The sequence below is a fragment of the Paralichthys olivaceus genome, chromosome 24 (genome assembly GCF_024713975.1).
Source record: "Paralichthys olivaceus isolate ysfri-2021 chromosome 24, ASM2471397v2, whole genome shotgun sequence".
Lineage (NCBI taxonomy): Eukaryota > Metazoa > Chordata > Actinopteri > Pleuronectiformes > Paralichthyidae > Paralichthys > Paralichthys olivaceus.
The window spans coordinates 2,906,846-2,922,315 of NC_091116.1; the positions used below are offsets into that span (position 1 = coordinate 2,906,846).

The 15,470-nt window shown below is 41.8% G+C and overlaps 1 protein-coding gene across 3 annotated transcripts in view; it reads right to left on the reverse strand.

Annotated features, from left to right (window-relative positions):
• Window positions 1-12,554, reverse strand: part of LOC138407077 (golgin subfamily A member 6-like protein 25) — a 122,094-nt gene extending 109,540 nt beyond the window's left edge. For 2 of the 3 annotated variants that reach the window (XM_069521417.1, XM_069521419.1), the window contains exons 1-2: window positions 11,337-12,554; window positions 10,976-11,251 (exon numbers count right to left, since the gene is read on the reverse strand). In XM_069521417.1, coding sequence (XP_069377518.1) covers window positions 10,976-11,251; window positions 11,337-11,348 — 288 coding nt within the window. In that variant the 5' untranslated portion in view covers window positions 11,349-12,554. The remainder of the gene's footprint in view (window positions 1-10,975; window positions 11,252-11,336) is intronic. The other variant, XM_069521420.1, reaches the window with a different exon arrangement.
• Window positions 12,555-15,470: the final 2,916 nt, after the last annotated feature.

A 15,470-nucleotide genomic window follows, 5' to 3' on the forward strand; every position in this document is an offset into this window, starting at 1 on the left:
GGAAGTCTCCCTGGCTGGGAGAGCAGGGCCAGAACCTACTCCACCAGGAGCGGTCAGCAGGGGAAGAGGCAGAAGAGAGAAGAGAGCTAGGAAACTCGGCTTATATTGGCCTTGTGACCTCATGGGTCATGGGGGACACAGTGACCAATAGTGGTTGAGAGTTGTCTTCTGGAGCAGTTTTACCACCTATATGTGAAGAGGAAGCACCCTGGGAGACTGAGTTCTGGAAGCTCTCCTTTGTCTCCAGAGCAAAGGAGACATGCGGTCAGGCTTTTGACTACACATGTAGGCCCAACTATGGTTCACAGATACCAGGTCCCAACATGACATTATGGCTTCATTGAATGAAAATGTATTTAACCTATCTCGATGTGCTTCTTTAGGTTGGACGGGGAGTTTTTGAATGCCAATATTTCAGTCACTCTCTGTAGGCATAACAGGCACTTAATCCAGTAGGAAGAATCTTTCACTCCAACGTACGAAAATATTTCTTTTTTTTTGGAATATCTTATTTTTCAAATATTTTCACGATGCATGAAAACTTGCAGAACATACTACATTAAACATTACAGAAAATTACATAACAAAATAAAAAAAATTCACACAGATGAAATAAAACAAATTAAACAAGTAAGGTAAATAAATAAATAATCCCCCCCACCCAAAGAGAAATTAAAAGTAAAAAAGAGTTGGTGCATAGGATGACACATCACAGAGAAATACAGCAATGACACAGTACATAATGTAATTCAGTAGTTCAGAGCTCCAAATATTTAGTCCTACGGTACCGTTGGTGGTGTATCCATGTACTCCAAATAAGGCTGCCAGATTTTCAAAAATAACTTATATTTCTTTCTGAGACTATATGTAATTTTTTCAAGAGTAATACAACTGTTCATTTCCACAGACCATCTGTCTATGAGAGTCGGGGAATCAGACTTCCAAGTCATTGCTATACATTTCCTGGCCACACATAATGCAATTTCTGCAAATTTAATTTGGAGCTTCGTCAAAGACCCGTTGAAAGTTGTGAAGTTTCCCAGTAAACATAGCTCAGGATCCAATGGAAAGGTAACTCCCGTGATCTCAGTTAAGACATTACAAAAGTCATACCAAAAGGACCTCACCTTTGTGCAAAGCCAGGTACAGTGTAGGAAGGAGCCAACCTCTATACCACATCTGAAACACATTTCTGACAATTCAGGTTTGGATTTATGTAGCTTCTGTGGGGTGAGGTACAGTTGATGAAGAAAATTATAATGCACAAGTCTGTACCGGGCATTAACCGTTGCTGACAGACTGTTCTGGCACAAATCTGACCAGAGTTGTTCATCAATTGCTATATTCAAGTCTGATTCCCATCTCATGCTGGATCTGTGTAATCCTGGTTTTGGGCACTCATTCACAAACATGGAGTACATTTTAGAAATAAATTTGCATACATGTCCCTCATGAAGCATTCTTTCCAGATTAGTTAACACAGGTAGAATCATTTCAGGGCCCAGGTTAGTTCTCAAAAAAGCTCTTAACTGGAGGTAACAAAAGAAAGTTCTACTGGACAAGTCATACTTCCTCTTCAGTTCTTCAAAAGACATGAGACGTCCTTTATCAAAGCAATCTTCCAGATGCTGGATTCCCCTATCATGCCAAGTCTCCAGAATTTTATTATTTAGAGTCATGGGTACAAGTTCATTTTGTCTTAGAGGTGTTTTTGGGGACAGTCTCAAATCCAGCCCAAGATTTTTTTGAACTTCATACCATATTTTAATAAAATGTTTCAGAATAGGGTTATCTGTCCTTTTGGATATGGTTTTGGAGTTCCATTTATAAATGAAATCACTGGAAGCTCCTTCTTTCAGAGGATGAAGTCCAATTTGTATCCAAGAGGGGGCAACATCGCCGTCGAAAAGTGACGAAATATATCGCATTTGGGCCGCTAAATAATATTTTTTAAAATTGGGCAATCGGAAACCTCCCAGGCTATAATCCCATGTTAGTTTTTCCATTGACACCCTTGAGATTTTACCGTTCCACAAAAACTGTCTAACGTGATTGTTGAGTGTTTTAAAAAAGGTTTCAGGTAATGGAACGGGTAAGGACTGGAAAAGATACTGCAACCTCGGGAGAATATTCATTTTCACACAGTTTATTCGACCAATAAGAGTTATGGGTAGGTTCCTCCATCTGTTGAGGTCCTCCTCGATTTTACTCAGCAATGGGAGGTAATTAAGTTTGTACAAATTTTTAAGATCATTGTCTATAATTATTCCTAAATATTTAATATTCTGGAGTCACTTAAATGGGGTTGTTTGTTGGTATTCGGTGAGATCAAAGTTCGTGAGCGGAATAATTTCACTCTTTTCCAAATTGACCTTGTATCCTGAAATAGCACCATATGTGTTTAGCAGCGTCTGTAATTTCGTGAGAGAGTTAACCGGGTCTGTTAGATACAGAATTACATCATCTGCCAGGAGATTGATTTTATGATTTATTTGGTCCACTCTGAACCCCTTTATTTCTGGATCTCGTCTAATTGCTTCAGCAAGTGGTTCAATAGCCAGGACAAAGAGTCCTGGAGACAGAGGGCAGCCCTGTCGACTCGATCTACTCAAGGGAAATGCTGTCGAAGTCTGTCCGTTTGTGGTCATTTTGGCTCTGGGTTTATGGTAAAGTGTTTTCACCCAATTGATAAACAAATGGCCAAATCCAAACTTGTCCAAAACTTTGAATAAATACGGCCACTCAAGCCTATCAAAGGCCTTTTCAGCATCTAATGCTACAGCTACACTAGGTTCAGGTTTAGATTTCGTTAGATGGATAATATTAAAGAGTCTGCACAGATTATTGGCTGATGAGCGTTTTAGAATAAAGCCACTCTGGTCTGGGTTTATTAATTTTGGCAAATGTTGGCCAAGCCTGTTTGCCAGGGCTTTGGAAATCAATTTATAATCTGAATTCAATAATGAAATGGGTCGAAAAGAGGAACACTTTAATGGATCTCTATTTTTTTTGTGAATCACTGTGATTATGGCAGTGGAGAATGATTCAGGAAGGGTTTGAGTTTGAGATGCCAAATTAATCACATCCATTATAAGGGGGGTTAATAAGTCCTTAAATTCTCTGTAGAATTCAGGGGGGAAGCCATCCTCTCCTGGTGATTTATTGGGTTGTAGTGAGCATAAGGCCTTTTCGATTTCTTTCTTAGTGAAGGGCAAATCAAGATTCTTTTGGTCTTCATGGCTGAGTTTCGGCAATTCAATAGTGGACAGGAATTCATCAATCTTAGATAGATCCTCTGGCGATTCTGATGTATATAGATTTGTATAAAACTGTTTAAATGCATCATTAATTTCTGTTGGGTTGTGTGAGATTGCACCAGTTTCAGTTTGAATTGCATTAATTGTCCTTGAGCTTTCCTCTGTTCTCAATTGCCAGGACAGGATTTTGTGAGCTTTCTCTCCCAGCTCATAATATTTTTGTTTGGTTCTTAAAATTATTTTTTCAACCTTATAGGTATGTAAAGTATTGTATTTTAGTTTTTTGTTAACCAACCGTTGGTAAAGTTCTTTAGACCCAGATTGTTGAAACTCCTTTTCCAATTTCAGAATATCTGCGTCTAGTTCATTTATCTCTGCCATATATTTCTTTTTGATACCCTTTGTATAAGATATTATTTGCCCTCTTAGATAAGCTTTCAGCGTGTCCCATAATATGAAACTACCGGGGGAGGAGGGGCAGTTTATCTCACAGAACAATTTTATCTGGTCCCTAATAAACTGGCAAAAGTCTGGTCTATGAAGGAGAGTAGGGTTCAGACGCCATCTATATTGGTTTGCTGGTTTTTCTGGCATCAAAATAGATAGGGTCAAAGGTGAATGATCAGACAGCGTCCTAGATAAATAGTCAGATTCCAGTGTTCTATGAATCAACTGTGTTGACAATAAGAAAAGGTCGATCCTGGTGTGAGATTTGTGTGGGCAAGAGTAAAAGGAATAGTCTCTAGTCTGAGGGTGCATCTGTCGCCACACATCAGTCAGGTTTAGATCTTTCATAAATGATAAGGTAGTCTTGGCTGCTTTTGTTTTGGATATTGTCGTAGCTGACTTATCTAATATAGGATCTTAGCAAAAATTAAAGTCGCCTCCTACAAGTATGTTTTGTTGTCCCCCCGATACTTTCATAAAAATATCCCGAACAAAGGATTCATCATCATAGTTGGGTGCGTATAAGTTTAACAGTGTCCAGGGTTCTGAGTAGATTTGGCAATTAACTAGGACATAGCGGCCTGCTGGATCAATCATAGTTTCTCCAATTGTAACTGGAATATTTTTATTTATTAAAATAGCAACCCCCCTGGCTTTAGAGTTAAATGAGGATGATAACACATGTCCCACCCATTCTCTTCTCAGCTTTTTATGCTCCTGTGTGGTAAGATGGGTCTCTTGTAAAAAAGCGATATCAATGTGCAGTTTTTTAAGTTGTGTCAAAACTCTCTTCCTCTTAACTGGTCCATTTAGCCCATTCACATTAAAGCTAACAAACTTAACTACCCTATTCCTTAATACTAACTGTGTACATCAGAGTACCATAGCCTCCTTGTAAATGCACTGTGCAAGAGCCAGTGTATCCCCCGTGATGAAAGAAAAAAAGATAAACCAAAGCACCAACATTCAACAAGAAAACAAACCCCTTAACCCACCCCTCTTCCCCCCAAGTGCCTAATCCTGAACGTTTGACACTATCTTCCCTCTCGAACTGGGTTGTGCACTTCGCACTTGTCAAGTATGACATGTCTGGCATGGTTCAGAAACAAATAAACCAGCCCAAGGCTCTATCTAAGAAAGATTTTTACAATATGCATAGTATCCATTTCGGTGTAACAAGAATTTATATGAAAAAAAACGCTGAAAACACCCTTTTCTGAAATTGTTAGAATGCAAACAGGGTGGGATAACATGAAACCAATCCATCTGAAGTAAACTTAAACTTGAATTGCTGCCATCACTTACTTTATATCTCAGCACCTTTAGCATAACAACATTGACGGCAGTGTTAATGAGAGACAGCTCCGGAGCTGCCGCTGGGTTTCATCCACCTGTTGGTTCTGTCCGCCTGGTCCGTCATGCTCGTTCCGGGGAGTCGCGCAGGAATGCCGCCGCTTCTTTTGGTGTTTTGAAGAATTTCCTTCCTCCATCGGGAAGCGTGATCCTCAATGTTGCAGGATGAAGCAGGGCAAACGGGATGTCCTTGGATCGAAGCTCCCTCTTCACTTGGTCGAACTCCTTTCTGCGTTTCATCAAGCTGGCACTCAGGTCAGGAAAGAACAGTACAGGCTTTTCCTCGTACATGATGGGACCGTTGTTCTTGGATTTTGTCCCGGTCTTGGCATTTAAGCAGGCGTATCAACACATGTCTCGGTCTCTGGTCTGCAGGTGGACGGTGCGTAAAAGCTCGGTGCGCTCGCTCTATGATCAGCGGCTCAGTGAAATGCTCTCGTCCGAGAGTGGCTGGGATCCAATTAGCAAGAAAGTTCACAAGGTCCCCACCCTCGCAGTTTTCCTTCAGGTTAACGACCCGTATATTGTTGCGTCGACTGTAGTTTTCCAGCTGGTCGACTTTCTCCAATAAAAACTCATTTTCTTTACTCAGCTTTTGGACGCAAGAATCCAGGCTCACCAGCTGGTCCTCCGCTGTGCTGATGCGGCATTCCGCCTCGGTTGTGCGGGTGTTCAATATATCCAGCATTGCTTTTAGGCCAGAGATAGATTGGTTAATTTCTGCCGTTTTAGCGTCGATTTTACCGGAGAGAGCTTGATTTCCGTTTCGTATCTCTTGAAGAATGAGGGAGTCTTTCACACCTTCCAGGTGGCCTTGTGCCGCGGCCGCCGCCATTACATGAACTTCTTCCTCGCCGTAGCCGGGAGTTGTTTTATCAATAGATGTCGAGTTTTGCTCACCAGCTGAGTTCAGTTGCTTGTTTCTGGTTCTCCGGTCCATAATAAAGCTAACCGACCAGGTTCGGACTGAGTTTGGGTGTTTTAAAATAATTTAAAATGGATTTGTTTGAAGAGCCTGTGGGTCTGCGTCTACCTAGCTTCGCTGCATCACGTGACCCCCTGCATCACGTGACCCCCTACGAAAATACATCTTGATTTTCATCAAGATGGCGGCGCCCAGTGAGGCTGCGGCCAAGCCGGCTCCCGATAACAATGTGTGTTTTATGTTAAATGTACCGTCAAAATCGTCTTCAAGAATCGCGTACAACAGGAGTACACTACTGGGACTTAGAAACAACAACAGCATTAAGGATATGTCCGGAGTTAACTTCGCCACGGATCGAGAAACTCTTCTCGGTCTAGGAATAATGTCCCGAGACAACGGACCCTCCGAGAAGCGGCAGTGGAGGATAAGGCGAGGTTGCCGAGCCGGCATCACACACCGCTTGAAAAGAAACCCTCACAAAACAGCACTACCATCTATTCTCCTATCGAACGTCCGCTCGTTAGAAAATAAAATGGACTATCTCAAGCTGGATTTAACCACACAAAGAAACGTGAGAGAATGCAACGCTATCATCCTAACCGAGACGTGGCTTCACAACAACGTTCCGGACAGCGCAATTAAACTGGATGGGTTTACAACATTCCGCGCTGACAGAAACCACGCCAGCACGGGTAAATCTCGAGGAGGTGGTGTGTGCATTTATATAAATAACAACTGGTGTACAAACGCTGCAGTCATTACAAGTCACTGCTCAGAGAACATTGAGTTTTTAACCCTCAACTGCCGTCCATTCTACCTGCCACGTGAATTCAATACCGTCAACATCACAGCTGTTTACCTTCCCCCCAGCGCCAACACAAAGGAGGCACTCTCCACTCTGTACAATTCTGTGAGTACACTACAAAACACACACCCGGACTCAGTCTGCATAATCGCTGGCGATTTTAATCAGGCCAAATTGAAAACAGTAATGCCACACTATCACAAGTGTGTGAACTTTGCAACAAGGGGAGAGAACACACTTGACCAGGTCTACACCAACATCAGACAGGCCTTCAAAGCTGTTCCCCACCCCCACCTGGGTTCATCAGACCATCTCTCTGTTATGCTAATCCCAGCCTACAGACCTCTGTTGACGAGAAGCAAGCCAGCTGTGAAACAGATCAGGACCTGGCCAGAGGGCTCCACATCAGCTCTACAGGACTGTTTTGAATGCACAGACTGGTCGGTTTTCAGGGAGGCAGCCACCACCAACCAGGACGTCAACCTCACCGAATACACAGACTCTGTAACTGGATACATAACAAAATGCATGGAGGATGTAACCGTCATCAAGGACATTACAGTGAGAGCAAACGAAAAACCCTGGTTCACCAGGGAGGTACGTGAGCTCCTGAGGGCACGAAATGTTGCTTTCAAGTCTGGGGACAAGGAGGCCCTCAAGTCTGCCAGGGCCAACTTGCACCGGGGCGTGAGAGCAGCCAAGCGTGCATATGGACAAAAAATAAACTCACACTTCACTGACACAAAGGACCCAAGACGCCTGTGGCAAGGCATCCAGTCAGTCACAGACTACAAACCATCCCCCCCCACCTCTGCCTGGCTCATCTGGAGAACAAAAACAGTCACGCGCCGATGCTGTTCATTGACTTCAGCTCTGCGTTCAACACCGTCATCCCCCAACATCTGGTGGACAAGCTGAGTAAAATAGGGATCAGCACTTCACTGTGCAACTGGCTGCTGGACTTTCTTACAAACAGACCGCAGACAGTCAGAGTTGGAAACAACTCCTCAGCGACCACCATCATAAACACGGGGGTGCCGCAAGGATGTGTGCTATCCCCCCTGCTGTTCACGCTGATGACCCACGACTGCTGTGCCAAATTTGAAACAAATCACTTCATCAAATTTGCAGATGACACTACAGTGGTGGGCCTCATCAAAGACAACGATGACTCAGCATACAGAGAGGAGGTACAGCTACTCATCAACTGGTGTGAGAGGAACAATCTGCTTCTCAACATCGACAAAACTAAAGAAATTACTGTGGACTTCAGAAAGAAACAACCAATACACATCCCACTCATCATCAACGGCAGTGCAGTAGAGTCTGTGAAAAGCACAAAGTTCCTGGGAGTGCACATCACGAATGACCTCTCATGGACTACCAACACCACCGCACTGGTCAAGAAAGCGCAGACACGACTCCACTTCCTGAGAAGGATGAGAAGAGCTGATCTCCCCACTTCTGCCCTCACCATCTTCTTCAGAGGTGCTATTGAGAGCATCCTGACCAGCAACGTCTCTGTCTGGTACGGCAGCTGTCTAGCTGCAGACAAGAAGGCACTGCAGAGGGTGGTGAGGACAGCAGAAAAGATCATCAGGTCATCCCTACCAGCCATTCAGGAACTGTACACTTCACACTGTTCCAAGCGGGCAATGAACATCATCAAAGACACAACTCATCCAGCACACAGTCTGTTCTCCCTTCTACCATCAGGGAAGCGGTACCGCAACCTGCGGGCCCGCACAAGCAGACTGAGTAACAGCTTTTTTCCACAAGCCATCAGACTCATCAACACACTGAAGAAAACCACATGAACATTCCATAGTCACTTCACCATGCCACTGGCACTTTACTTTACTGTTGCACCTTGTGACCACTGATTGTACTTCTGCTGCTATGTGTGTGTGTGTGTGTGTGTGTGTGTGTGTGTGTGTGTGAGAGAGTGTGTGAGAGAGTGAGAGATTGTTTGAGAGAGTGACAGTGTGGTTGAGAGAGTGATTATTGCCAATGTCTATTTAAATGTTTGTGTGTGTGTGTGTGAGAGAGAGATTTTGTCAATGTCTTACTTAAATGTTTTAAACTTGCACATTGGAGACTGGTCAAACGCAATTTCAAACTTCTGTGCTAACCCTGTTACATTGATTTTTGACAATAAAGTACACTTGACTTGATTTCTTGACAATACGGCCGGTGTAACGTTATCTTCATCACCACCACGGAGTTCACCAATTTCGCCACTTTAGTTGAGATGCTCGTCATCTGCTACCGGAGCATTAACGTTGGCAGCAGAGCCGGCAGCAAGTGCTTCCATGATGGCATCAATAATGTGACATGCCCGTGTAGTAAAATTTCTGTTCATTACACTGTGTCACATATGAATGTCACTATGTACCTTTAATCTGCACTGCAAACTGAGGAGTGATTATAACATAAATTGCTAATGATTACAATAATTTTAAGACAGATATTACGAATCATCAAACGAATCAAACAATATACTCTATGTGTAACAATCAGTATGTAGTGTATGTATAACTTGTGTGAAGAAATCATAATCTTTTTGTTTTTTTAAAGGCAGTCTGACAAGAATGAAATATAATGGTGTAAAATCAGAGAGAAATATCTTTTAAAAAATAGTAAATGGTTTGGACAGATATAATGGTGTCAAGAGTAAGAAAAACTGTGTAAAAGAAAAAGAGACTCATCATGGTACGGTAGGGGCTCTCCAGAGGGAAAGTCCCAGCTCCAAGGCCAAAGCAACCCAGGTGTTTGGAGGCTTTCCAGGGGTAAACTCAAGTCCAACGTATCAAAGTAACCCCGGTGCTTGGAGATTTTCCAGGGGGAAGGTCGTAACAGGTGTGGCCCTTAAGGATAGATAAAGCGGAGCAACACCACTGTTAGTCAGAGTTCTTCTGGTGCAGCTCCGGCTCGCTGCTGAATGCTCTCAGGTTTTGTTGTCGACAATAAAACTCTGCTGCTTTTAAGTTGAGTTCTACTAATTTTTTTTTTAACTGAATTTTTGGACTTTTGGACCACGAGTGGAACTTAGTTTTTCACCACAACACCCAGACAAGCGGGACTTCTTCTTCTTCGTGCTTGGCGGTTGACATGACAACGAATGTGTTGTGTAGTGTAAATGAAAAAAGACGTTAACAGGCAAGCTAATTCAGCGGAACAAACTTCACTCTTTCTTATTCAGGTGCCAGTCACAGTCACTCTTTTCTTCATGGGGTACATCGAGTGACACTGCCACCCACTGGCATAATATATATTGCAGGCACACGTATATACCACAAAAAGTTTACGGCATTACGTCACCAACTCAAATTTCTTCTGATTTTAATTTGTAGTAATGAGTAAAGAAGATGGTTAGGAGAAATGTATTGGAGTAAAAGTACACATTTTACTTAGGAAATATAGTGGAGTAAAAGTGAAAGTTGTCAGAAATAAAAATAACAAAGTAAAGCACAGATATGTGAAATTTCTACTTAAGTAGAAATGTAAAGAAGTATTTGTACTTCGTTACATTACAACTCTGGGTAAGGTCAGCTCAGGTGCTGTTGGATGGGCGCTGCTGACTACTTCCAACACTGTGGTTTTCTCAACCCCAGAGCGTGGCGGATTCTCTTCCAGAGTGAAGTCTTCTTTGGTTTCTCAGGGAGAACACTGGAGAGAGACTTCTCCTCAGTGACATCATCCTTACTCTCTCCATTGAGCTCCCGACTGGAAACATCAGCTTCATGACAGTGGCAGACCACATTGTAAGAAGCTTTGAGCTTCATCAGCTCTTCTTGGAGAACCTTCTTCTCCTGGAGCTCAGTGTTGAACTTTTCCTGGTTGGTAGTCTGATTCAGACAGACCTCATGATAAGAAGCTCTGAGCTTCATCAGCTCTTCTTGAAGAGCATTATTCTCAGCCTGAAGCAGATCGCTGGTTTGAGTCTCCTTGTCCATGGAGTCAATCTTTTGGCTCTGAGCTTGCCTTTCCTCCATCTCTGTCACCACAAGCTCAAGCCTGCTCAAATCCCTTTTCAAAAGGGCCAACATTGTCCTCTTCCAGAGCCTTCACCTTGTTGCTTTGTACTGCCAGTTTACCATTGTGGGCTTTAGAGTGAGCTGTCATTTTCTCCTTCTCCCTCATCAGAAGCTCATCGTTATGTTTGAGCTTCTCTTCCAGAGCCTTCACCTTGTTGCTCTGTACAGCCAGTTCAGCCAGTTTGCCATTGTGGGCTTTAGAGTGAGCTGTCATTTTCTCCTTCTCCCTCATCAGAAGCTCATCGTTCTGTTTGAGCTTCTCTTCCAGAGCCTTCACCTTGTTGCTCTGTACAGCTAGTTCAGCCAGGACACCAATGTGGGCTTTAGAGCGAGCTGTCATTTTCTCCTGCTCCCTTATCAGAAGCTCATCATTCAGTTTGAGCTTCTCTTTCAGAGCCTTAATCTCAGACTGCATTGTTCCACATGTCTGAAAAATAGAAACATGGAATTCATTATTAAAAGTCCACTCAACACAACCTGAACATACATTTCTAAAAAAAAAAAATTCTTACCAGGATGTCCATTTTGGTAAAGGGGATTTGTAGTTATGAGAGCAGTGTCTTCTTAATGAATTTTTACTGAACAAATCAGCGGTTGTCTCCGTAGGCAGCATTGTTGTCTTCACTAATGAGGACTGTGGTCTTCTCAGTTGACGGTCTGTTATTTTCACAAGCTAATAACTTGAAACACTGTCTGACCAGATAGTCACTTTGGATGGTGTCAGTCTGGCTTCCAGCTCCACTGTGAGGAACCTTGGAGTGTTGTTCGACCAAGACATGTCATTTGAAGCCCATATTAAACTAGTGTCTAGGACGGCTTTCTTCCATCTGCGCAATATTAACAAAATTAGAAACATCCTGTCTAAGCAGGATGCTGAAAAACTAGTCCACGCGTTTGTAACCTCTAGATTAGATTACTGCAACTCTCTATTAGTAGGATGCTCCATGAAGACTGTTAAAAGTCTCCAGTTGGTCCAAAATGCTGCAGCACGAGTGCTGACAGGAACTAGAAGGAGAGATCATATCACTCCTGTCTTAGCTTCCTTACATTGGCTCCTGGTAAAAGTTAGAATAGAATTTAAGATCCTGCTCCTCACTTTTAAAGCCCTCAACAATCACATCCCCTCATATATCAAAGAGCTGATAACACCTTATTATCCAAGTAGATCACTTCGTTCCCAAAACACAGGCTCTCTAGTGGTTCCAAGAGTCTGTAAGAGTAGAGCAGGAGGTAGAACATTTAGCTATCAGGCTCCTCTCCTGTGGAACCAGCTCCCACTCTGGGTTCGGGAGGTAGACACTGTCTCAGCATTTAAAGTAAAACTAAAAACCTTCCTCTTTGACAAAGCCTATAGTTAGGGCTGGATCAGGTGAGTCCTGAACCATCCCTTAGTTGTGCTGCTATAGGTTTAGACTGCTGGGGGAACGCCCATCATGCACTGAGCACTTCTTCACTTCCCTCTGTCTCTCTGTCTCTCTGCCCCCCCACACCTCTTTATTTATTTATTTATTAGTTTTAACATGTCATCATGTCAAAGTGTCACTTTGTCCTCCCATAGTCCCTCTGGCTCTTCTCTCTATCTCGTTTCAGATAACTCCGGCACCGGGACTACAGGACCACAACGACCACCATCACCATTGTCTGCATTTATTACAAGAACTCAGCAATTCATTAATATATCTAGTCATGTTGTAGATCTATACATTGTTATTGTTATGGTTAGCCTTGATTTTGATGTAGGTCAGAGGACCAAATAAATATCCTTTAATGTCTAGAGTTTTTGGTTCTTTGATTGGATTTGATAAGGATTTGCAGGCCAGCAATCCCTTTGATGGTTGCCCCCACATCAATCATCAAAGAAGATTTTTAAGAAGCAACCGTTTCCATGGCAATTTTTATAACTGCACAACATGGCGGCCCCTGGGGGTTTATCAGGTTGACTTCTATATGATGCACATCATTGCGGAGCATACACAAATCCTGAGCTAGGCGGCTACTATACACATGTTGCACTGATAGCTAAGTGATCCCTGTCTGAGACGGAGGTTAGTCTCTTGACCAAATGAAGAAAATCAATCAAGGATTTCAGATCCATTAGATAATGTGTGATATGCTTGAGGGAATTAATGAAATATGCTATGAAGTGTTAAATTAAGTATGTAGATATGTACATAAGCATCAACAAAATATAAGTCTATGTGTCAGTAGGTACATAGTGTGAAATCTTAACAGCACAAGCATTATAAAATAAATGTAGTAGGATGAAAATAAAATAATGAAGATTGAAAACACTGTAGAGCAGCTGTAGTCAACTACTTTACCATCACCGGGAAGTGGGTACATTTTTGCAAACTAATTGTTGCATTGTGTGTCACTGAGAGCATGGGGAATTGTGCATTTCTGCAGCATGTTTGGATTCGTGTTTGTAAAAAATGTGTGTGTATGTGTGTGTCAGGAAAGTGTGGACCTTGATGCTGGCTGGTTTCTAAAACTAATGCGAAATAATTGAGAGGATGTTTATTTACATGTTTATCTATGTGATTTTAGTGTGTGAGAGCTATTGATGCACAACACAGGCACTGACATTCTGTGATTAAGTATTGTATTGTTGTGTGTTGTTCATGTGTTCAATGTGATTTTACACTGCAGATAAAGGTTTCATATTTTAATTTCATTCATAGATTCATGGCTATTGAGCAGTGCTTTGTGAGTGTTGGTCGAATACTGTCAGTGGCATAAGATATTAATGAAAATGCATATTATTAATATTTGTATGTGTGTATATTAAATCAATACAATTGTCAATGCTTCTGCAGATGTGTTTGACTGTTTCCATTTAATTTAATTTACTATGTTCCACTTAATACTGGGCTAAAAGGATTGGTTTATGTAATATTTATGTCTTTGTTATTCACATTAGTCATCCAATCATTACTGATTTGATGATATAGAGCTCAATCTGAATGCAGACAATTATATCTTCAATGCAAAATATATTTTAAAAATCTTGCCTACATTTGTTTACATATGATAATGAACAAAAATAATAACCAACAGATTTGACACATCTCACACAATTCATTGACCCTCAGCATCCAGCCCTTCATCAGCCGTGAGTGTGGCACATTATGTCATTCTTTGTCGTATATGGTCATCAATAATTTAATAATAATTGATCTCAGGCTCCCTCTCTGGAATCGAACCCTGAATCCCCGTTACCTGTGGTCATTGTAGGCACAAAAAGTACCATTGAAAGTTGATAGGGCAGACATTCGAATGAGACGTCGCCACCACGAGGGCCAGCGATCAGTTCGAGGTCATCTAGTGTCACCAAAGCAGCCGGGGCACCACGGGTCTGATAAATGCACACGTCCCCGAAGGTCAGCGCCCGTTGGGGTAGCGGAGAGCGGGCGGGGAGTGGAGTTCAGTTGGGGGGGTGGGATTTTGCGGAAGTTATTTTGCAAAAGGGGTAAGAACTCATACATCGCCTGGTACACTGGCGCTGACAAGTAGAAACATTTTGCTTAATTTTGCCTTTATACACCAAATTAAAGATTAGACTCTCCTCTTCCCAACAATATCAGCTTTCCACCCTAGCACAAACTGGCTGCTAGTAATCAGACATTTAGTGTGGTCCATTTCAGGCAGCTTTCGGAGCTGGGTCAGAAGTCAAACTTCTTTCACTTACAATGTTTGAACACTGCTGCTAATGTGTTTAAACATGTTTAGGCATGTGCAGGAATGTGTTTAATTAGTTGTAACTTCATAAAAAAGGACTTTTTGGCAAGTAATTACATATCGTCACAACCTCACTCAGTCTGAGAATCATCATCACTGGTGGTGCACTTTTCAGCTTGAGTAAATTATCAGTTAATCTCAGGCAGGTCTCTCAATACAGCAAAACAATTCTTTACAAACTACTTTTCTTTCAATGGTCTTTTTATTAATGATAAAATACATATAAGACAATCAATGCACAGGAAAAAAGTTTTTTTGATTTTTCGTACAACATCCATAACACAAAACAATCCCTTATCAAAACATCCGGACATGGACATACTTAAACATCTACTGACAAAAAAATGTAAATAGACAGAATAATAATAATAATAATAAAAAATAAAAAAATTACAACCACGCTTGGAAAGATAAAAGATTAATAAGATTTAATAACTGAAAAAAGCACAGCACAGACACCACCAAAAACAGGTGAAATACATAAAAAATAGATACATAAATAAAATAGATAATAAAAATTTAAAAAATTAAAAAATTAAAAAAATAAAAGGGGGGGGAGGGGGCTACTCAAAAATTATTGTTGAAGGTTTTTCATAAAATACCAAGAAGGGGCGCCATATTCTGTAGAATTTGTTTTCTGATCCCCCGAATAGTGTATCTAATCTTCTCTAGATTCATGCAGGATATCATGTCTCTGAGCCAATGTGAACAGCAAGGAGGAGCTGGGTCCTTCCACTTAAGTGAAATAGCTCGTCGGGCTAGTAAAGAGGCAAAAGCAAGAAAGTTGAGCATAGCTTTATGTAAGTTCAAATCTGGAGCAATGCCAAAAATACCAGTCAAGGGATTTGGCTCAATTCGATGATGGAGGATATCTGATAACGCATGGATAACCAATGTCCAAAAGTTAC